Source organism: Dama dama, chromosome 33 (assembly GCF_033118175.1).
Source record: "Dama dama isolate Ldn47 chromosome 33, ASM3311817v1, whole genome shotgun sequence".
Lineage (NCBI taxonomy): Eukaryota > Metazoa > Chordata > Mammalia > Artiodactyla > Cervidae > Dama > Dama dama.
The window spans coordinates 39,907,832-39,932,274 of NC_083713.1; the positions used below are offsets into that span (position 1 = coordinate 39,907,832).

The 24,443-nt window shown below is 39.7% G+C and overlaps 1 protein-coding gene across 1 annotated transcript; it reads right to left on the reverse strand.

Annotated features, from left to right (window-relative positions):
* Window positions 1–348: 348 nt before the first annotated feature.
* On the reverse strand, window positions 349–23,363 carry DAPL1 (death associated protein like 1). The gene is made up of 4 exons (XM_061135441.1): window positions 23,250–23,363; window positions 13,128–13,215; window positions 9,394–9,454; window positions 349–628 (listed from the first exon to the last, which is right to left on the reverse strand). The coding sequence occupies exons 1-4, from the start codon at window positions 23,305–23,307 to the stop codon at window positions 512–514; spliced, it is 324 nt and encodes a 107-aa protein (XP_060991424.1). The 5' UTR covers window positions 23,308–23,363; the 3' UTR covers window positions 349–511.
* Window positions 23,364–24,443: the final 1,080 nt, after the last annotated feature.

The window sequence follows — 24,443 nt, forward strand, 5'->3', positions numbered from 1 at the left end:
TTCAAGACAAACTATATACTTATGTGGGAAATTAGAAAAGACGTTTCACCTCAAGTGAAAACTTGAGTATCTTAAGACAAATGTATCAAAAGAATCACTGCTCATGTTTGCACAGAATGCTGGCCTTGCAAAGCTCAGGGCACTTCTCTCTAACCTTTGCCCTCAAGGAGAACGTGCTGTGGGTGGAACCATTCAGGGTCAGCATCAAGAAGAAAAGAGCTCATCCACGGAGTTGGAGTGGAACAGTCCAGCATTCTATCTTCTCCACTTATTCAACAAAATTATACACGTAGTAAGCATCAATAGAATGCTAACTAGGACCAGAATGGGCTCCAAGAATGCATTGGATTTGCAATTTTGAATGTTTTATTATCTGAAGTCACAAAAGAAGATATAAAAGCTGTTTTATTTATCAAGCAAGTACACTAGGCCTATGAAAAGTGTGGTCCTTTTTGCTAAGCTCTCAGACATTCGAGGCAGTTGGCTAGACGGCTGTGTTTTACGTCCCAGCTTAACATTTTCGAGGCTGCTGAATAATGTAGATCCTTTTCAGTGGAGTGACCTTCTCCAGAGCAGGTCTGGGTTTTTGATGTGCCATGTGCACTACTGCTGGAAATTTATGGCTGAGCTAGAGGTGAGAAGGAAAGAAAAAAAAATAAGCATATTGGATCTTTTGGGTCATAAAGTATTAAAGTAGTAGAAAGCAAACAGCTGGTCAGAGGAATTTCACAGTTTTGTTTACTTCTTTGATATAACCTCTTCTCCATACCATCTCTAGCTCTATACCCATGAGTATATGTGTTAACCTGGGTTTTCCTTCACTAGTATGTTTTTAATTTTTTTAACTGTAAAATATATTATATATAATATATAAATAGTACAGATATGTGCATCTATATATATGTTTTGAAGTGATACTTTAAAAGATAGAAATGGTTAACTGTATCTTCATCAGTTCTCCAATATTAACAGTTACTCTGGCACCACTATGCATATATGAAACATAATATGCTAAGAAGGCTATGGCACATTGGAGAGGGCTTGGGGTGGGGAGAAGGAACCCCTCAGATGTCAAAAGGTCAGAAATAAATAGCCTCTGAAGGAAGTTAGGGAAACTTAGGGTTATTATTTTTTAGATTGAAGCATGTGAAATTTCTTTTTTTGTAGGTAAAAAATGGCCAAATACTGGCTATTTTGTATGGTTCAACCTAACCATCATGGTAAAGAGAAAGCTGAGGAGTGACTTATTAGCTCACTAGTCATCCCTCCAGAAGACATTTGTGAGGATATGAGCCTTAAAGCTCAACATTCAGAAAACTAAGATCATGGTCCTATCACTTCATGGCAAATAGATGGGGAAACAGTGGCTGACTTTATTTTTCTGGGCTCCAAAATCACTGCAGATGGTGACTGCAGCCATGAAATTAAAAGACGCTTACTCTTTAGAAGGAAGGTTATGACCAACCTAGACAGCATATTAAAAAGCAGAGACATTACTTTGCCAGCAAAGGTCTGTCTGGTCAAGGCTATGGTTTTTCCAGTAGTCATGTATGGATGTGAGAGTTGGACTATAAAGAAAGCTGAGTGCAGAAGAATTGATGCTCTTGAACTGTGGTGTTGGAGAAGACTCTTGAGAGTCCCCTGGACTGCAAGGAGATCCAGCCAGTCCATCCTAAAGAAGATCAGTCCTGGGTGTTCATTGGAAGGACTGATGTTGAAGCTGAAACTCCAATACTTTGGCCACCTGATGCAAAGAGTTGACTCATTGGAAAAGACCCTGATGCTGGGAAAGATTGAGGGCAGAAGGAGAAGGGGACGACAGAGGATGAGATGGTTAGATGGCATCACCGACTCAATGGACATGGGTTTGGGTGGACTCCGGGAGTTGGTGATGGACAGGGAGGCCTGGCGTGCTGTGGTTCATGGGGTCACAAAGAGTCAGACACGACTGAGCGACTGAACTGAACTGAGCCTAAAAACACAGACTTGAGACTTCGGCAATAAGAGGAAGTTCATATGGGACAAAAAGACCTTATGGAACTCACATCAAGGGCAGCATGAGATCATAAAGGATGCCCAATGCTGGGACAATTTCAGACAGAGTTTTCCTAGGAGGAGAATTTGGACTCAGTGGCCTGTTGGTTTTCCAGCCCACTGACTCAATATAAAGCAATCTAAGGACACCTTCCTCAGCCAGCAAGGAAGGGATGTCTCAGCTGACTAGGAATTTAATTTATTTCTATTGAACTTAGATGCCCTTGCCTTGACACTCAAGTCAAATAAAAGGGGAGATAAACTGTTCATGACCCCAAACATCACATTGTTTATGGCTTGTTTGGGCTCTTCTCAGCGAGGGAAACATAAGTGCCTTACATGTCTTCTTAAATGTCCCTGGGCACACAGCACTCCCTTTCATGTGAAATTTGACTCCAGAAAGCTCTTTCTTCTTGGTCTTAAAAAATTAAACACGCTGGAAGAATATACACTGAAGTGTTAACACTGTTTATCTCTGAGGGATTGGATTATGGGCAATTCCTAGTCTTTTTCTTTACTTTGCCTTTGTTTTGCTCAAAGTGTTGTTTACAATGAGAAGCTACAAGTTATATAATAATTAAACCCAAGGATGGTCTACGCTGACATTCTAGTAGAAAGGAAGAAACATAATTGAGGTATTGGTTATAAATATTGCTTTAGAACCTAAAAAAGAGCTGGTAATTTTGGAGGGTCAGATTAATTAACATTGGGCCCCATGACATACATTTTATAGTGTGGTAAGAGCAGAATGTTTTGTTTTGTTTTGTTTTTCTTTTAAGGTTAGAACCAAAAGGAAACTTAAGAAGTCACTGACTTCAGTAGTTTTCTTTCAGATTAGGTGTCTTTAGTGTCAACTAAAACAGATGGATTATTTCAGGTTAGCTCTAAATCACATTCAAGATATTATAGGTAGGAAGATGGAGTACTTGGGAAGTTACTTAAAGTCAAATGTAAGGTAAAGGAGGGTAAGAAAGGAAATGAACAAGTTGTTCTAATATAATAGAAGTCTGGGCAATTAGCCAAGGTGAGATGGAGCAAGATGACAAGTTGAGACAGAAGAGAGAAGGCCACCGTGTGGATTATTGTTCTTAAGGTGTCAAGAGTGATGATGGGTGGAGGTGTAAAAGGAAAGGGGAGAGGAGAACAGTGTGCAATGACACACCTATTACTTAATTTGGCACTAATTCATGATTTGATCATTTCCAGGGTTATCTCCACAGTTCAGGGGCTACATTTCTTTTGTAATTTAAAAAATTGTGATAAAATACATATAACATAAAATTTATCGTTTCATCCATTTTAAGTACAGCTTTAAGTACACTTACATTGTTGCATAACTATATATGCAACTATAACTATAGCATGACCCTATGGGGTCTTCCCATGACAGGCCTTCCCCCATATCCTCTGCTTTAGCTCCTCTCTGAAGTACCCTAGATAATAGTATTTGATGCACATTTCCTGAGGTATTTTACAGATGTGAAAACCCCTCTACCAAATGGAAGACTTGTTAACTACTTGATGACCATGAGTACATAGCCCCAGGCTCCCTGGAGTTTAAGGAGTGATAATGTTAACACTGTGATATCACCTTGTTACCTCACCATTGGCCAACCAGAGAACTGTGCAGAACTTATCAATACCTTGAGATTCCACCCCCAAACCTGGCTTTTAAAAATGCTTTGCCAAAACCCTTGGGGAGCTCAGGGCTTTTTTAGGGCATGAATCACTTGTCTCCTTGCATGGCCTTGAAATAAACCTCTCTCTGCTCTAAACTCTGATGTTTTGGTGTGTTTGAACTCACTATGTGTCGGGTACACGAACTTGTGCTAACATGGATATCACTACCATCCATTTCCAGAACTTATCCATCATGCCAAACTGAAATTTTGTACCCATTAAAGAATAATTCCTCATTATTTCCTCCTCCAGCCTCTGGCAACCATTGTTCTAACATCTATCTCCATGAATTTGACTACCACAAGTATCTCATGTACGTGGAATCATACAATATCTCTGAGATGGGAAGATCCCCTGGAAGAAGGCATGGCAACTCACTCCAGTATTCTTGCCTGAAGAATCCCACAGAGGAGCCTGGTGGGCTACAGTCCATGGGGTCTCAAAGAGCCGGATGTGACTGAAGTGACTTAGTATGCAATACTTGTTCTTTTGTGTCTTGTTTATTTCATTTAGCGTAATGTCTTCAAGGTTTATCCATGTTGTAGTGTCAGAATTTCTTTTCTTTTAAAGGTTGAATAATATTCCATTTTATGTCTATAGACCACATTTTGTTTATCCAGTTATAGGTTAATGGACACATGGGTGGCTTCCACCTTTTGGTTATTGTGAATAATGCTGCTATGAACACTGTTGCACAAATTTCTCTTCAAATTTCGACTTCCAGTTCTTTAGAGTATATATTGAGAAGTGAAATTATTAGATCACATGGTAATTTTATATTTAATTTTTTGAGATACTACCATATTATTTTCCATAGTGGCTCTACCATTTTACATTCCCACTGGTAATGCACAAGGGTTAGGGGTTACCTTTTAACTAAGGTATTTAACTGAGGTTCTAAGAGTTCTGCTCAATGGCTTCTTCAAAGAGGAAAGACACAGGTCAGAATGAATGGGAGACTGCTCCTGCGGGCTGTTGGCCATCTGTGAACTGGCCTGGTAAATTTCAGGGGGGAAAAATCAATAGGACTGAGAATATAGTGGAAATAATTCTGCCAAGGATAATAACCTGAGAGGAGCTGCTCATGATTATTAAATTACAAATGTACAAGTTTGGGAGGGTCAGGGCTTTATAGCAATGCATGAAAATACAACAAGAGAGTTGAGTTCTTTTTCTCAAATACTTCACCCCCTCAATCAGGGGCACTCTAAAGTAGAAAGACTTAAGGGTTGTGGGTAGAGAGCCTATAAAGGGTCTACCTTCAGAACTGATGAAATGGTAAGTAATCAACCCTTAAATGCCCTAATTCTTTGTTGTAGATTTTATATCAATGGAGATAGGAACATTTTTATATTCAAGTCTTAACTAGAAATAAGTAGGAATAGCTTTCCAAACTACAAACAGCTGAGCTTTAGTCTGGCATCTTAACTTTGGGGTTGTTTTGGATTTTTCATTATTAGTCTTTGTAAAATGATAGGATTTGTAGAATGAAAGGTGTTTGTCTGACTCATTAAGGTAAAAGAAACTAGGGTAACTCCATAGGAGAAAGAATTCAAGGCTAGTATGTGTGTAAGGATTCTGCCTGGCTGCAACTCCATCCCATAAGGGGCAAAATATTGGACTTGAAAAGCAGATCAATAGAAACTTTCACATTGAGAATGTACCTTCCTCTTGGGTAGTTGTGACCTCAGAACCTGTATTTTTCACTTCAGAGAAAAAGTCAAAGAAGTATATTAAAAAGTCTTTATGATTAGAGCTGTGAAAGAAATTCTAGAAGCAAGAAACTCAGTGGCAGGTTTTGTTTTAGAGCCTGAAGTCAGGTGGTATTAGCAGACTGGCAGCTCTTCCATTCATCTTTCCAGGGTGTTAACTTCCAACTTGAAAGTTGGCACTTAGATTTCTACACCCCATTACGCAGTGCTTAAAACAAAACATTCAGTCGATGAAATTCAAGGATTCTCCTACGGTGATGTTAATCCACAGAACAAGAGAAACCTTCTTAGATTTGCAGATGCTTTTGATGGCTTCCTCTTCCCCAGGATCCCATTTCACATACTTCTCACTATGGGCCTTGTTGACACAGCTGGCAGCTTGAAAAGTGGCCCCAATTTAACCAGGCTTCAACATTACACCCACATCCACACTATAACCCAACCCCATTACTAATGGCTTAACTGGATACTTTTCTGTTGGGAGAAGCTTCACAACTATTGCCAAACTTACTTCCATGACTATTCAGAGAATTAACATATTTGGCAGTACCATTCTCTCTTATTCTTTGCCTTAAAATAATTAAGTAAATGAGCAATCATAAATCTCAGAGGAGCTATGTGGCTTCTAAAAGGTCAAAAACCTCTAGGGAGTAGGTGGAACTTGGTCTAAGACCAGATCTCCCAGATTTTTAGGTTGGAGAGCTTATATAACCCGTCTTGTGCAGGAATAAACACGTTGAATGGCCCATCACTGGGCAACATGAATTCTTTCATTATTTATGGCTGAAACAGGTAGGAAGGACTGACAAGAGAGGAAGGAAGAGTAGGAGGAAGGTAGTTGGTCATGAGGTCTGTGTGGGGATGAGTGGGTGAAAGAGTGGGAGAGAGAATTTTAGGTTGCTTTCCACTTTGTTATTGTTTAGTCACTAAGGCATATCTGACTCTTGAGACCCCATGGACTATTGCCTTCCAGGGTCCTCTGACCATGGGATTTTCCAGGGAAGACTACTGGAGTGGGTTGCCACTTCCTTCTCCAGGGGATCTGCCTGAGTCAGGGATTGAATCCACGTCTCCTGCATTGGCAGGTGGGTTCTTTACCACTGAGCCACCAGGGAAGCCCTACTTTCCACTTAGATTTGTACAATTCCAACCTTTGGGGGATTATTTTCCAATCTATCTCCCAAATCTTAAATCTAGGTTGGTTTTAAAAGGGTATACAGACATGAATAGTACATGGACAGAAATTTCCTGCCATGGTTGAATTGTTGATAAGATCCTGTGAGTAGGGTTGTAACTCTCACTGTTTTGGACTCTTAGAAGTTCTTAAACTGGCATGAGAATTAACATGGGTTCTAGTAACTAGATACAATTCTAGGGGAGGGCATGAATGAATGCTAATAAATGCAGAGTCTATGACCCTCATTACTGCTACAATGTTTCTTCTGGCCAATTATATATGGTTAGATCTTCATGACAATATGTATTGTTGGGGGAGTCATCATAATGCAGATGAAAATTTATTAGCAGAAATCCACATCTCTGTATTTTATGTCTTTTTTTGTATTAGGCTGTTTATTAATAATCATACAATTTTTACATTAAAAAATTACAGAATAATTTATCTACAGTAAAATATATGCCCTCTTCAGCATTCAGTTCTGTGGATTTTCTTAAGTGCATACAGTCTGTGACCACCACCACAATCAAGATACAGAACCCTTCCATCACTCTTCAAATTCCTTCCTGCCACTTTGTGGTCAACTCCTCCTTCTACTCTCTGGCAACCACTGATCTCAGCAGATCTGTTTTTTAAAAGGCATTGTTCTTTCCACTTCAGGTTGACCTATATTATGAAATCCTATTAAACTTCAGGTAGAATTATGGATTTAGGGAAAATTTTTCTTAGCTGTAAGGGAACACGTGGATCCCACCAACCTCCATATTCAATACAGTGACTTAGGGTAATCTTGGGACTCTATTACTGGTCTCTTATCCTTTGCCTGGATTCCAAGTGATGCTCTATAGGACATCTCCCCCGGGGAATAGAAGCTAACCCGTCCCGAGGGCTAAGTGCATCTGGCACTGTACTGAGTCCTTTGCACAAGTTATATAACATCATTTTCTTTTCACATCTCTGTGAAGTGGATACTGTGAATCACATTCCTATTTATAGATAAGGAAATAGAAGCACAGAAAAGTGAAGCACCCTGACTAAAGACACACAGCTGACAGAGCCAGCATAGGACCCAGGTACCTGATATCTGATGCCAGAAACTGTTGTAATCAGTAATGTACACAGTCCCACACCAGTACACATTGAGCTAAGTGTTAAAGGGTTTTAAAAACACATAGTTACTGTTAAAAATATTTGTAACAGCACACCATCTTTGTGTTTTCTTATGATTTCAAAATATAACTTATTGCTGTTGTTATTTGATTATTTTATCTTTGAAATACAGCAGTGTTATTTTTAACTGGCAGGGAAAGAGTCCTTTATGCCATAGACATATACACATGTCTATTAAAAAATAGTGAAGACTCCAGCATCATACCTAAAGTACAGCATAATTGACCTTTACTGACCACTCTCTTTAAACACTTTATTTTGGGTTAACATATTTTAGAGGAAGGTATCTATTCCACTCAGTTCCAGGTGCTGTGGACATCTCTTGCCCCTGAGGATGAGGTGTTTAGAGAGCAGGAGCCAGAGAATGCAAGAGACATCCCATCCATCCCTGTCCTTCTAAAATCAGAAAGCGAAGAGTCACTTATGACCTGCCCTCTGATCTACCTGGTGGGAGAACCAACCCCCAACGTGAGAAGGCTCTGTAGCTGTGGTCTAACATCAAGATCTTATCTGGTACTACCACCTGCCTCATGGGCTTCAGACATAACTGTCCATTTCACTGTCATAAAACTGATGCTACTAATCAGAGCAGAGAGTGCAGACAGGTTTCTCTGTGTCAGGCACTGTTCTAAGAGATTCCTGTGTGTGAATCTCATTGATGCCACACAACAACCATCTCTTCCTTATCCTCATCTCACAAATGACAAATCAGAGGCGCAAGATCAATAACTTGGTCAAGGCCTCAGAGACAGTAAGAGGAGAAGTCAGTACCAAAGAGAGGTCCCAGAAGTTTAGCCACACAATTTCCATTCTAATCTATTAATATTTCAGACCCCTAGTGTTGGCAATAACAGCAAGTCTTCCTTCTACAAAGGACACCCAGTCCTGTACCTTCAATATATGTTGGGGGAACAGAAATAGTGGTTCTTCAATGCCTGAATTCAGTGCATCCACCCACTCCCTAGGAGTAGAATAAGGATCCTCACTTGGATCACTTACAACATTTAACAACAAACTATTGAACCCAAAATTAAACCACTGTCTATTCAGGAAGAATTTTCTGAGTTTCCTGAGCTACTTAGAAAAAATTCAAGATACAGAAATAAAAATAGTAATTGCCAACCACCTTTATAAATAGACTTTATTAGATAAAGCCAGCCAGTGCCCAGCCTTCCTCCAGTCTTAAACTGGGCAACCCTCCACCCATCCTGGCCTCAAATCAAACATTTCCATATGGGAAAGCAGTGGTGCGGAGGAAGGTCAAAAAGGGCTGAATTCCCAGTACACAGTTTGCCTTATTTAGAGCAACATGTCAAGGTCTCCAAGAATTAACTGGATGGCAATGTAAAGTTCTGCCAATTTGGCATCGTGATTCTTGCTTAATTTCCTATCTTATTTTTGAAATGATTTCTTAAATAGACACTAGGAATTCGGGAGCATCAGCTTTTCCCATCAAAACTACTCTGTGTTCCTTGAACTGAAAGCAGATTCTTTCACAGGGACATCAAACCTCTGAGTTGGAAAAAAATTCCAGTCATCAACTCATTCACCCATGGAGCATGATCAGCGAGGTGAAAACTGGCTGAGGGTATCACGTGATCTGCCTCACCCATGGCTCACCTTCTCCAGCGTGTCATTCAGGGCATCCATCGTCTGTATTTTGGCAACATTTGCAATGGCACTGTGAAAATGAAAAGAAACCTCATATAGAAACAGCAACTTTCCCACTTAAGAAGCTAAGTGATTTGTATAGATGGTTTTCTACTGGGTCTTTAAGCGTTCATGCTGCTTGGCTACTTCTGGAAGATTAAAAAACAAACAAACACAAAGCCCTGCTCTGTGTGACCATGAACTACAAGCTTTGCAGGCCGAGTTATTCTAATTTTAGTTATAATAATGTTTATTAATATTTTAAAAATTTTCTTCAAAGTAGAGTATACATGCAGAAAAGTGCACATACAGGTTGGCGAATATTTACAGACTTGTACCACTAGTCGAACTAGCTGCTCCTAAGGATAATCACTACCCTGCCTTACAGCTCCATATGTTAGTTTTGACTTTGTTTGTACATCGTAAAATGCACCACATAGCAGGTACTCTTCTTTGTCTGACTTCTTTTCTCAGGCCAAGTTATTTTGCAGCAGAGTTTCAACGAGGGATGAGCTTCCAGTGTAATTTCTTGAAGGAACTCTGCTCTTGGCCTATTTTGTCTGTGTGTGTGTGTGTTGGTTAGTAGAAGTTATTAGGAAAGGAAAATAAATTTGATGATGCTTAGGAATTTATTTTCTATATTTTTCAAAAGCTGTTTTCCTAGAATATATAAGGAGAGATATTTGTCCATGAAAAGGAAGCCATCATGTCCGTGCAAACATGAGGCCAATATGAAGAACAGAGGTGACTTCATGGGGAAGCTGGGGAAGCTCCAGGATCTCATTGTGCAGTCTCCTTCCAAGGCTCGAGGAGGGGCCCTGCCCATCTCATATGTATAATTTTACACTGTTTTTCCTTAAAATGGCCTCCCAATTCTATAAGATTCGAGTCGCACATACCTATATCTATCCCCAGTAAATAGCGCAAGAGAGCTATTTCTAGCTGTTTATGTTCTGCAGTAGTCCAATTCTCATCTTTTAATGACTATTAGAAAACAATTGCATTTTTAAACAGGGTTCCAATCACCACTTTATAACTCTCTAGGCAACTCCTTCTCATAAAGTTCACTTGATGTTTGGATGAACAGTAAGTCCCGTTTGCTGAGGTACAGAGAAATGAATGACTTGTCCACTGGCTGCCAACTAGAAGGTCATTTTCAAGTTATAACTCTTTAGTTCCTGAGTCCCTGGCCTAGGCATGATAACGAGTGTCACACTAAACAGAGCTTATGCTTGAGTCAGATTTTAACATCAGCATAGGCTTTCAAAGTTAACCAGCTGACCATTCAATGACAGTCTAATGTCATTTACAGAGTACTTTGTCTAATCTAGGAGCTGTCCTAGATGCTGGGTCAGGAGATAAGTAATATGTGACTCTCCCTTGGAGCTTTGCTTTCACTATGTGGTGATTATTTTCTGATTCAGAAGAAACAAACACTCAATGTCAAAGGGGCAAATTTTAAAAAATTGAGCTATCATTGACATAAAGATTACATTAGTTTCAGGTGTACAACATAATTATTTAATATTGTATATACTACAAAATGATCATAATAAGTCAATATTTCTCACCATATATAGTTAAATATTTTTTCTTATAATGAGAAGCTTTAAGGTTTATTCTCTTAGTAACTTACAAATACTCAATATAGTATCACTAACTATCCTTGTCTAATTCAATGAAACATTGAGCCATGCCACGTAGGGCCACCCAGGATGGAGGGGTCATGGTGGGAGATGGTGAAGGACAGGGAAGTCTGGTGTGCTGCAGTCCACGGGGTCACAAAGAGTCGGACACGACTGAGCGACTAAACAACAGCAAAATCATTAACCATAGTCACTATGCTGTACATTGCATCCACATGGCTTATTTATTTTATAACTGCAAGTTTGTACCTGATGATCCCCTTCACCCATTTTCTACCTGTCACCACCCACCCCCGCCCCACCCCCGGCTTTTACAACTACTAATCTGCTCTCTGTGTCTAAGAGCTTGAGATTTTTGTTGCTGTTGTCCTGGTTTTTTTTCTTCTTAGATTTCTCATACAAGATAGATCACATGTTAATTGTCTTTCTCTGTTTGACTAATGTCATTTAGTATAATGCCTTCCAGGTCCATTCATATTATTACAAGTGGTCGGATTTCCTTCTTTTATATGGCTGAAAAATATTCCTCTGTGTGTATGTGGGTGTGCACATACATGTATGTATGTAGGTATCACATTTTTACAAATCCATTCATCCATTAATGGACACTTGGGTTTCTTCCGTATCTTGGCTACTATAATAATGCTGCAATAAATGTGGGAGTGTGCATATCTTTTCAAGTTAGTGTTTCCATTTTCCTCAGGTAAATATTCAGAAGTAGAATAGCTGGGTCATATGGCAGTTCTAGTTGTAATTTTTGAAGAAACTCCATACTGCTTTCCATAGTGGTTATGTTAGAAACTAAGAATGCACAAATGTTCCCTTTTCTTCATAACCTTGCCACAGTTTGTCCTTTTTTGACTTTATGGTAATAGCCATTCTGACAGATGTACGGTGATATTTCATTGTAGTTTTGATTTGCATCTTCTCCCTGAGAGTTAATAATGTTGACCATCTTTTCATGTACCTGTTGGTTATCTGATTCTTCTTCAGGAAAATGTCTACTCAAATCTTCTGTCCATTTTAAAACTGGTGTGTTTGCTTTTTGGCTACTGAATTGTATGAATTCTTTATGTATGAGATAGAGTATTTCATTTTAAAGTAGAAAAATCCTCAAAAAACCAAAATTCTTTCCAGAAATCGAGAAGAAAATTTTTAACGTGATCTAAAAAGTAATTTTATATGGAAAAAAAAATCTGAGAAATTCCATAGCCTACTTCCTTCCACATGTTCTTTCTGAGACTGTTACCGTTTTAACTGTTAAGGACATATCTGAGAATCTTCTAATTCACTCCTTTTGAATCACTCGTGAACTCACCTACGGAAATTATCCTGAAATTAGTAGTCTCTGAAATGCCCCTGTTTGGAGGAGCTAGTTTCATATGCTTACTTCTTTTTGAAGGCACTATTTTCCTTCCCCAAGGCATAGAGGGACTGGGCCATTTGTACAGAGATCCAGCCCATGGCTCTCTGCTTAGCTCTGAGAAAACCGCAGCGTGTCAAGGTTACCCGGGAAGGAATTCAGGAAGAAAACAACCTCAGTATCCAAATGCCTTTCGGCTGTGCCAAATATAGTGGCCATTATTTTCTAAATAATTGAGTGAGGAATTTGAAACAAACAAACAAGAAAGCATTTATTTTTAATTCAGGAGATTTGCTTCAGCAGAAAGTGTATTACAAAAACAAGGCCAGCTTAGAGACAGTAGTACTTTAAAGGCTAAGGTGAAAATAAGATACAGAGATGTTGAGTCCAGTTCTGATGCATATTCAGGACTGTGTTTTTTTAATAGCAGGCAGTTAAGCTATCTGCAGAGAAGAGGAGGTTGGGCAGAGCGAGTCTCCAGAGGGTAGTTACCTACCCCCACTCCTTTCCCCTCCCATCTTGACCCCCATCACCTACCCCACCCCACCCCACCCCACCCACTGCCTCTAACTCTGGTTAGCAAGTTCCCAGGGAGGCTTGGTTTGCCTTAAGATACAGCAAAGTCTCTGACTTCTGGCAGTAGAGTTGTCTAAAACTCGAGATGAAAAAGGAAAAGAAATGACGCAGTCTCCTACCTTGTTTTTTCTAGCCCTGTTTTCTTGGTGTGTCTCTCCAAGATGCCAATTTCCTGTTTTTTGGAAATTCGCTTTCCTCCAGCTTTTACTATAAATAAAGAAGCATCAGCACAGGAGTTGTGGTTAGGGCAGCAAGAGAAAGTTGGTTTTATTATTCAAAGTATGAATTGACATTTGAAGAATTTCAGAATTTTTTGAAGAGCTGAACTTTTAGCTAAAACAACATAAAAAAAAAAGTACCTCGAGATAATGTTACAGAAGAAAAAAAAATTTTCAATCAAACAAAGTGGCAAGGAGAGAAGGGCTGAGGTTTTTACTTGTTTGTGTTCACAGAGGGGGAACTAATGCTAAAAAAAGCAGTGGTATTTCTACCTTTGATTTGGGAGGAGATAACGATGCACTCCCTTAGGCATTTCACTGAAAAACATTTTTTCTTATTATCAAACCAATTACATTCTTCATGATAGCAGCTGACAATTACAGTGTGACCCTCCTGTTTTCCCACAAGATTAAAGTGCAAGGCTTGCAAATTTTTTAATCCAACCAAAGCTTTCAAAAGCTAGATTGGAGAAATGAGCCAAAAGTCAGGGCATGCAGTGATAACAGGCACTTAATTCAAGAGAGATGCTTCTGATCCCACTAGATACCCACCTTCCATCCCAGACCTCAAACTTCGATGTTGGAGGAGCTCAGATGTTCTAATGAGCAATTAAAATGCATTAATAATCCTGCCGTTCAAGAGATCAATTAGTGTTAATTAGGCTACAGATGACCTAACAGCAACTCAAGTGTTTAACAATGTCAGATGAAATCAGCTTGAAAAGGAACAACCCATTTCATATTGCAAGTCAAAGCAAATACTTTTTTCTGTTCCCAGGAAATTTGCACATTTGAAATCTGACAAGCTCAAATGATAAAAAGCTAAATGGACATTGATTTGTTTGAGCCTGTTAATTCTTTTTATGGAAATGTTCGACTGGCAATTTTCTAAAACTGGCTTCAATAAAGCGAAAAATAGGAAAACCTCTTCTCTTTCTCAATGCCCTCGTGAATTGACTTCATTTTTCTTTTAAAATTATTACTTTTTTGACTATGTAATAATATACATTCATAAAGCACATAATTCAAAAATCATGGAAAGGTCTCTTCTACAGTTATTTTTAGGTCTCCAGTTCACCTCCCTAAATACTGCTAATGTTAACAAGTTTCCTATGTATTCATCCATAGACATTCTATACACATACCTATATATTTTAATGGCAGCATACATTGTTCTACATCTTGTTCGTTTATATTTTTCATTCAGTCATGCACTTTGGAGTAAGTTCCCTATCTGTGTGTGTGTATAATATATACACAGATATATGTAAAAAGAGTGTCTTTTTTTTTTTAACATCTGCTTTAAAATTTCATTATATGGACATTCTATGTGTACTTAACCAGTTTTCAAATGTTGGACATTTTAGATGTCTCTGTTACTATCAAAAACAATGCTGTAATGAATATCCTTTTCATGTACATAATTTTGCACAAGTGCAAGGATATCCATGGGATAAATTCCTAGAAGTGATCTTGTTAATTTTTAAGAGTATGTGCATTTGTAATTTTGTTCAATCTCGTCAAATTATCCTTCACAGAAGTTGCACTAGTTTACAATGTCACTAGCTACAATGACAGTGATTGTTTGTTTCCCTATACCTCAAGCAACAGTGTGAACTAGAAAATATTTGGTTTCGTCAACCAATAAGAAAAAGAAAGGTAATTTGCATTTCTTATATTTTATTAAAAGTTGAGCTTATTTCTGTGTTTCAGAAGGCAGTTGTATTTTCTTTTTAAAGACTGTTTAAGTTTTTGGCCTTTTTGTCCTGTTGGACTTCTGTTCCATTAATCTCTGTTTATATGCTGTTACAACTTTATTTTAATGATTGTAGCTTAACATTTTAATTGATAGTTTTTCTTGGCTATATTTACTTTGCAGAATTTTATTAGCTATTCTTATTTATTTTTCCATATGAACTTTTGAATCAGTTTGTCAATTCCCACCAAAAATATCCTGCTGGTAGACTTTTAATGGTCTTGCTTTAGATTTATAGATTAAAAAACAATCTTATTTACTTATTTTTGGCTGCGCTGGGTCTTCCTTGCTGTGTGGGCTTTTCTCTAGTTGTGGCAAGAGGGGGCTACTCTTTGATTGCGGTGGGCAGGCTTCTCATTGTTGTGGAGCACTTGCTCTAGAGCAGAGGCTCAATAGTTGTGGTGTGTGGGCTGAGTTAGCGCCATGGCATGTGGGAGCTTCCTGGATCAGGGATCAAACTCGCGTCTCCTGCATTGACAGGCGGCTTCTTTACCACTGAACCATTGGGAAGCCCTTAGATTATTTTTAAAGGGAAAATTCACATCTTCATATCCTGGTTGCTCTCTTTTCAAGAACATGGTATGCTTTTCCATTTTTTACATCCTCTCTTGGGTCCCTCAGTAACGTGTTCACATAAATCTTACACACTTATTATTATGTTTATTCCCTAAGCATTTTCGCTTTGCTGTTGTTGTTGCAATTGTAAAGAGGGTCTATTCTTCCATTATGGCTCTCACAGATTGTTGTTCTTATGTTAATATCATTGATCTTATATCCATATCTTATTGAAATCTCTTATTGTTTATAGTATTTTTGTTGATTCCCTTCTATTTTCCAGGTTAAAAATTATATAATCTGCAAATAATATAATATTACTTCATCCAGAATAATATTAAATAGTGGTCATGATGGACATCTTTGTCATCCTAATTTTTTAAGGGATTGCTTTTAGTGTTTTCCCATTAAGTATAATGTGTACTTAGTTGGATATACACACAAACACACATTTGTAATATATATACTTGTTCAAATACATTTTTTTATCGTATTAAGAAAATATCCTTCAATTACTGTTTCATTGGCTTAAAAAATTACAAATACATGTTGAATTTGACTAGATGCCCTTTTATAGTTCATGTATATGATCATATGGTTTTTCTCCTTAATGTGGTTAATTATGTTAATAGATAAAAAATTTTATAAGTATATATTAATGAATATTTTACTATCAAACCATTCTTGTGTTCATGGAATAAACTCTTCTTGGTCATTTTGAATAACCAAGTTTTTTTTATTGATAATAAAAGCATATCACTATACTTTTATAATACTAGATATAGTTCAGGAGAAAAAAAGTCCTGTGTTTACACACACACATGTGTGTGTGTTAGTCACTCAGTTGTGTCCAACTCTTTGCAATTCGATGGACTGTGTAGTCCACCAGGCTCCTCTGTCTGTGGCAAGAACACTGGGGTGGGTTGTCGTTCCCTCCTCCAGGGGAATCTTCCCAAGCCAGGGATTGAATCTGGGTATCCTGCACCGAGGTGGATTCTGTACCATCTGAGCCACCAGGCTCTGCTTTAAATTCACGCACACACACACATACAGCATACAAAATAATCAGCAACAGAAATGGAAATAGAGATGAAATAAACTGAGGGGTGCCCTTTTCCGGAGACTGCTTGAGGAGAGTATGCCTCCGTATGAAGGGTGTTGTTCACAGCACCGCTGTCTCTTCTACCAAGAGGAATCAAATCACAATAGCTCCAAACCGAGAGCTTGGGTCTTCAGTAGCCTTCAGTAGTATCTTTTATTCTTCTTATGACAAACGCTTTTTAAACATGGAATGTTGTAATTACTTTCCTATTAGTATTCCTTTTGTTTTCTCGGATGTAATGGTTTTTACATGTTTTTTTCCACTGATTATTATTGCCAACTACAGAAGCACACTTGTTATAGTTAAAATGAGCACTAGTTTAAAGTGAGAAGAACTTTGGAATGTTGGGGTCTGTGCTGCTCATTTGAAAGGACATGGACAGTCCAGAGAATGTCCAGAGGAGAGTGACCAGAGAGGAGAAGAAGCCATGTCACACTGGAAAGATCACTTCTGAGGAAGCAGAGATACAAGGGAAACTTATGGTGTCATTTTCAAGGGTTTTAGAGGCTGTCTTACGGAGGAGGCCTGGTTTCCTGGTAAGGAAATGTTATTAGGGCCAGAGAGCTCTACCCTGCCTGAGCTCTGTGACCTTGGGCAAGATACTTAAACTCCTCTGTGGCACAGTTTCTGCATCCTTCAAAAGGGAATAATACTGATTGTGTGAGTTGTCCTAGAAAATAGAGGTAACAAAAGCACCTGGTACATGGGAGGCACTTAATAATTAGTAGTTATTATTATTTACATTTGTTTATCCAGAAGTGAAGTGAAGTTGCTCAGTCGAGTCCGACTCTTTGCGACCCCATGAACTGTAGCCTGCCAGGCTCCTCTGTCCATGGGATTTTCCAGGCAAGAATACTGGAGTGGGTTGCCATTTCCTTCTCCAGGGGATCTTCCCAACCCAGGGATCGAACCCACATCTCCCACATTGTAGGCAGATACTTTTACCTTCTGAGCCACCAGGGAAGTCCAGAGGAGAAAATGAAAACCAAAGAGCAAAAGTTCCTGAAAGGCAGAGCCTGGCTGCATATAACTGTTTTATTCAAAGTGAAGTAGACTGCATAGTACAATAGTATGTTTTCTGGCCCCACAGTGTGCTAAAAAGAAGTGTGTCTGCCATGAATATTTTAGAAGGATTTTGGGGAATTCAGTAGAATTTACTAGATGGTTTTTATTGTAACGTCTTTAAGGTGATTCTAACTATTCCCATCTACCTACAAAAGAAAATCTATCATGCTCCCTCCCTTTCGAAAGAATACAGTGCACTTAGGAAAGCAAATGCCAAAAAAAAAAAAAAAAAAGAAAAAAAAATGTAAAAAGAATGCAAACATGGGAGCTCTTCATTCTTCAGAACAATAAAACAGAGACATTTGAGGGGAAATTAAAAATCCTCTCATGACAGACCCTAGAGTTTGTCACACAGAGTAAAGTCAGAAAGAGAAAAACAAATATTGTATATTAATGCATATATAAGGAATCGAGAAAAATGGTACATATGAACCTCTCTGTAGAGCAGGAAGAGAGACGCAAACGTAAGGAACAGATGTTTGGACGTGGCTGGGGGAGAGGGGACGAGCTGGGAAATCGATGTTGATATGTGTGTACTGGCACGTGTAAAATAGACAGTGGGAACCTACTGCTTAGCGCAGGGAGCTCAGCTTGGTGCCCTGTGACGGCCTGGAGGGGTGAGGGTGGGGTGGGGTGGGGCAGGGAGGGAGATCCACGAGGGAGGGGATACATGTATTCATATGGCTTTTTCATTTCATTGTACAGCACTAACACCATTTGCCAAGCAGCTATACCCAACTTTGAAAAAATTCTTCTCACAAGATTCTTACTTTCATCCAGGAGTCTCTGAATTTATCCAGGGCTGTGGGCTCTGAGTGATTTAGGAAGCGTAAGTCAACCACACCTTGGATTTTCAGAGGATAGTTCTTGTACCAAACTTCTTCTGATAAGTAATCTCACTTGGTCAGCAATGTACAGGAGAAAAAGCAGATGAGGATCCCTCCACAGGATAGATGGCTACACTGAGATACAGAGTAAGGCTGGGGTGATTGAACCAGATGGAACCTTGTTGGGAGGGTCATCTTCCAAATTTTGCAGGGACTACTGTTGACACTTATCTCCTGGATCTCCCTGGATCTAGACAAGCCATTTTTTTTTTAACTGTTATTGCTTTTTATTTTTGTTCATTTTCTTATTGGTTGAGCTGTGTGGCTTGCTGGAACTTAGTTCCCCAACCAGGAATTGAACCCATAACCTCAGCAGTGAAAGCTCAGAGTTCTAACCACTGGACCACCAGGGAATTCCCTAAACAAGCCATTTTTAAAAAACATTTGCAATCAGATTCTTGCCAGTTTTGTTTAAACTAGTTGGTCTAACTCATGAGACCTCAAAGTCTCACTGTAACTAAATTAGGTCAATTAAGTTTGTAATTATTTATGTAATTCCATGTTTGGGACTATATTGCCTTTTGAACTTTTGTAGAACAACCAACTAGAATGGGCAAAGTACAAAATGAACTGATTTAACATTATTTTAACAGGACTTTGACTACAAATATTTTCAAATACAAAACTTCAGGTCCTTTTAATAAGCAAAATGAACTAGAGATTTTTAAAGAATGTAAGAGAGAGCTGATTTTTTTTTTAATAGTTTCATTAGAAAACCTACATTGATGTGGAGAAAAGAAAATTTTGATTTCCTATCTATGACTAAGTGTTATACTTTTGTGGTCACTTTTGCAGTTTATGGATTTTTGTAGTTTTCAAAAGTGGATCCTTGAGTTTAGAATGCTATATAATAATTTTCCAGTTAAGATTTCCAGGCATTTTGCATCTTGTTTGGTAGAGGATAGTTAAGATAAAGAAAGAGAAACCTCCAAGAAAAATTGAGCTTCTTTCCTTCGATAATCAGTGGAGAACGTGTGTGAAAAAGATGACCACCATGAAGGTTTGGGCAAACTCTGCCTTGTGACTTAGAACTTTCATTTGAACATTTTAATTTAAAAGTCAGATGTGTGCAAAATACTTTCTTTGCTTTCACAGTTGAGTTTTTGGTAAATTATAAACTATCCATCAAAAGACCTTCATCAGGAATAGCTTGTGAATCAAGGAGAGAGGACTTGGCATGGGCCCATGTGACTGTCCATCTCTGCACCTCTGCTCTCCAGCTGTGTGGTGCTGAGCATATGCCTTGACCTTGCTAATTTTCAGTTTGTTCCTCTGTGAAACAGGGAGGTGGGAACATCATTGGTCTGCAGGGTTGATTTCACGTCTAGAAGGCTCCGTGGAGTGCCAGGCACACAGGATTAAGTGGAAAGCAGCTGTTCTTGCTATCAAACCCCTGCCCTGTGCCGTGTGGGGTAGTGGTCTTGCAACCTCTCTGTCAAACCTCACAGATCAGCTCCCAGAAGTTGACATGAACAGGCTGGAGTCGATAGAATTAAGCCTCTAGTGTTTGCTTTAAAAAAAAAAATCATACTGGCCCTTCTGCAGCTATGATTTCTTCCCAATTTTCTGCATTAGTTTAATCCTAGGGGATACACGGGGCTTCCCTGGTAGCTCAGATGGTAAAGAATCATCTGCAATGCAGGAGACTGGGGTTCAATCCCTGGGTTGGGAAGATTTCCTGGAGGAGGAAATGGCAAACTATTCCAATATTCTTGCCTGGGAAATCCCCTGTACAGAGACGCCTGGAGGATCCCATGGACAGAGGAGCCTGGTGGGCTACAGTCCATGGGGTCCTAAGAGTCAGACACAACTTAGTGACTAAACAGTCATGCATGCCGGGGATACATTCCCTAAACTTCCCTCTCTCTTGAATGAGTCAGTAAACAGATTCTCTTTTGGGGGTTCAGTAGTGGCCCCTTTGATGGCTCTGATTTGTTTGCCTTACGTCAAATGAAAAAGTGTGAGGGATACAGAAAACCCAAGAACTGTTGCTCTTTCTGGTTCAATATGTATGCCCTTAGCTTCCTTAGATTACCTCCTCATCGCACAGCTTAGGCTGTTCATGTGATGGTGTTCTTATAAAACTGAAAGTGAGGTAAATCAAAACAGCAGAAAACCAAAAGTTAAGCTTCCTAGCGCCCAGGCCACCTCATGTTTAATGTAGTCTTGTTTCACAACATAAATAAGCAGGGCTCACAGAGGTGCCATACATTATATAACATACTTGAAAGAAAAAACCACTACACACTTGCTGCGTAGGTGGGAAAGAGTTACAGCTGGTTGACTTTTGAGTGGTTTCATTTTTAGCTGTGATGGGGCAAGCACATGGTTCTTTCCCAATGCAATTTCCTTCTGTTCTGATGATTGCAGTAGATCCTAATGCCTCCCTCAAACATCAGGAGGCCTTGCCATGGAAGAAAATAATTTCTTCTGACAGCTATGTGTTTTCCCAGGCTTGTACTTTACAGGGATTAACATTCATGTCTGGGTACCTTACATAGGTTATCTCTTTAAATAGTCATAACACCCTTACAATATCAATGTTATTTATTACCCCTTCCATGGACAGTCCATGGGGTCACAAAGAATCAGACACAACTGAGCATGCATGCACACACAGCCCCTGTTTTAGAGATAAGAAAACTGAGGCTCAGCGATGTGGAAGGGAAGCAGTGTTAAAATCTAGGACTGACTGGTTCCAAAGGCCATGTCAGACCTTTCCCCTTTCTGGGGCCTGTCTATTGCTTATAAAACTCAGGTGAAATTTAATGGAATTCTGGAAATGAATTGTTTTTGTTCAATAAATAAAATTTTGTGTGGTAGCAATCTGGTTCAGAGTTAAACTATGTAGTAGACAAGCTGGAGGATGAGTGTGAGGCTTTCTTGTTCTCTTGTTCTCAGCGGGGAGGCAAAAGTCTGCCTTCATCTCCATTCTAATTATCCCAGACCTCTTATCTGTAGTGTCACAGTTCATAATAATTAATTGTCATGCCAGAGGCATTGTGACATGCTTGATGGCGTCATGGTGTGCTATGTACACAGAGTAATTAGCAATCATTAGCAGTGGGGACAAAGAGTTCCTGGTGGTTTCATTCACATTTTTATTTGCTTGAGTTTACCTCTGTGTTCTTTGTGTATAAATGTCATTTAGCAAATCAGGCGTTAGCTGAACTGTTTTATGAAGGATTGGGATGGAAGCTGCAGGAAGATGTCTTCTTTTGTCCTTAGGTAGAAACTTCTAAGTTAGTCCTTCCTGGTAGGACTTCCTGGTGGCTCAGACGGTAAAGCGTCTGCCTACAATACAGGAGACCCGGGTTCAATCCCTGCGTCAGGAAGATCTCCTGAAGAAGGAAATGGCAACCCTCTCCAGTATTCTTGCCTGGAAAATCCCAGGCATGGAGGAGCCTGGTAGGCTATAGTCGCAGAGTCAGACATGACTGAGCGACTTCTCTTTCACTTTCAGAAACTTCTAATAATTGACATTGGTAGCTCTTGATTATTAGTTAGCATCATTAACTTTAAATGTAGATAATGTTAATTATTCCTAAATCCAATGACAAATATAAAAAGTCAGGAGTCTGCCACAAGAGACCATGACGGGGTGCCAAGATGTGTAAACTCAGAATTAGTGTAAAAATTCTGACTCTTTTTTGCCTGGGCTGCCCACTGGAAAGCCACTGAGCCTTGTGTCAGCTTTTGATGCTTTGTGAAGGTTATACCTGCCATTGTCCTCTGCAGCAAAGATGACTGAAATAACCTGGGCTTAGAAGAGCCAAAGAATGAAGCCAACAAGTAAATTCTGTTATTTGGAGAAAGGCAAGAACAAAACAGTCAAGCTTGTGAGATCATTCTCAAGGAAAAAAATGAGGAAGGCAGTAGAAAGAACATCAAACTGGCTAAAAATAGGCCTGAGTGCCTCAGCCAACCTATATGAACATATGATTAAGTACAATAAAAATAATTTTCATATTCCAGAGAATTGATATAAATAGCACACTTAAAAAAACAACAACAAACAGAACTGTGGATCCTTGGCAAAATACTTTGATAGCTACCTTTTCCCATCAGCCCCTGCCAGGCTCGTATCCTTTTTTAAAAGTGCTCCTCAGCCTGGTGACAGACAAAAGCCATTACTGATAACACTGCCCAACCCCACACCTGAGGAGGGCGAGAGAAACTGCATTGCTGTCTTCTGTGCAGAAGCTGGTTTGCCTGGGCACCAAGTCAGATAATGTATAAGCGTCTTGGGGAAACTGAGTCTACACGCTGGAACCTCTAGGGAGGAAGGTTTCCATGAGCAGTAAATCACCTCCTGGGTGTGGACGGGTCACTACAAACCTACAGCCAGAGAGGGAGGGTCCAAGCTCTCCACTTGTTCCTTTCTACCAGTGCCCAATCCCTTGTCCTCTCACAGAACATTAGGCTTTAATTCAACCAAACCAGGGCCTGTTAAGTCCCCAGGTGGGTTTTTATACATAAGCCTAAAAGGATCAAAGACAGAAGAGGAAATCAGTTTGCAGGAAGTTAAACTAACACAGGAGACAGAGAGCCTTGGCTCTATGGGGGTATCTCTGTTGAAGGCACTGATGGAAGCGGGGCAGAGGCAGCAGCAGTGGGGCCTTGCTACCTGCAGGGCAGAGGGCAGGTGGGCAGCCTACCTGCAGGAGGATGCCCCCCTTTCAGTGGGGAGAGCTGGACTTGCACTTCATTTGCCATGGTGCGTGCCAAGGCCAGTGGCAGTGCCGGTGCTCTGGAGGCTGAGTGCCAGCCGCTGCAGCCGCCGCACTGCACCCTGGCTTTATATGGGCTGGGGGCGGGGCCCCTTAAGGGCTTTGCTGAGCAGCAACAGGGCTTGTCACCTAGCTTTGCTGGGAACCTACATCTTTGTGACCAGTTCTCTCTTAGAAGAACGCTTTCTTCTTATTCCCTTCATCTGAGAGGTGAAGGGTACTCTTACTGTCTTTCACAGGAGGAAGGGAAAAGGATCAAGCTCAGGGGAATTCTTTTTCTCACCAACTATAATATTTATCCGTCAAGTATGTGCGATGCACTGACAATGTGACAGGCTCTTTGTCGCGTACTGGCATGACAAGGAGGGCAAGGTGAGATCTTCAAGACATCAGCTGTCTTTCTTCAGAGGCAATTACAAAACAAAGTGTTATGTCTTTGTCTCAGTCTTTGCAACTGTAGGCATTTATACTAAGAAAATAATTGAGGATATTCACAGAGATTTCTGCGAAGGATGGTAATCATATATTTCTCTCTCTTATTTTTTGAAAGTGAAAGTCACAGAGTTGTGTCCAACTCTTTGCAACCTCATGGACTGTAGCCCGCCAGGCTCCTGTCCATGGAATTCTCTAGGTCAGAATCCTGGAGTGGGTAGCCTATCCCTTCTCCAGAGGATCTTCCCAGCCCAGGAATAGAACTGGGGTCACCTGCATTGCAGGTGGATTCTTTACCAACTGAGCTACCAGGGAAGCCCAAGTACCCCCAAAATAGAGAGGGATAGTTAAATAAATTAAGAAATATCCACGAGAGTACTATGTACACATTACAAATCTTGTTTTTGAATAATATTTAATGATGTGGAAAATAGTCATGATATGACAGTGAAAAAGGAGGCTGTAAACCAACAGATGCCTATTTTGCTAAAAAGAAAAAGTACAAATGTAAGCTGGGGCGTTCTTATTATTTCCAGTGCCGATCAAAGCTCAGCTTATGGCAGATAGTTAGAAATGTCTCTTTGTTCTTCCACACAATTAAAAATGTCCTCTCTTTATAAGATATTGTTAAGAAAGTGAAGACCAGCCCCAAACTGGGAGAAAATATTGGTAGAACACATTTCTGTCAAT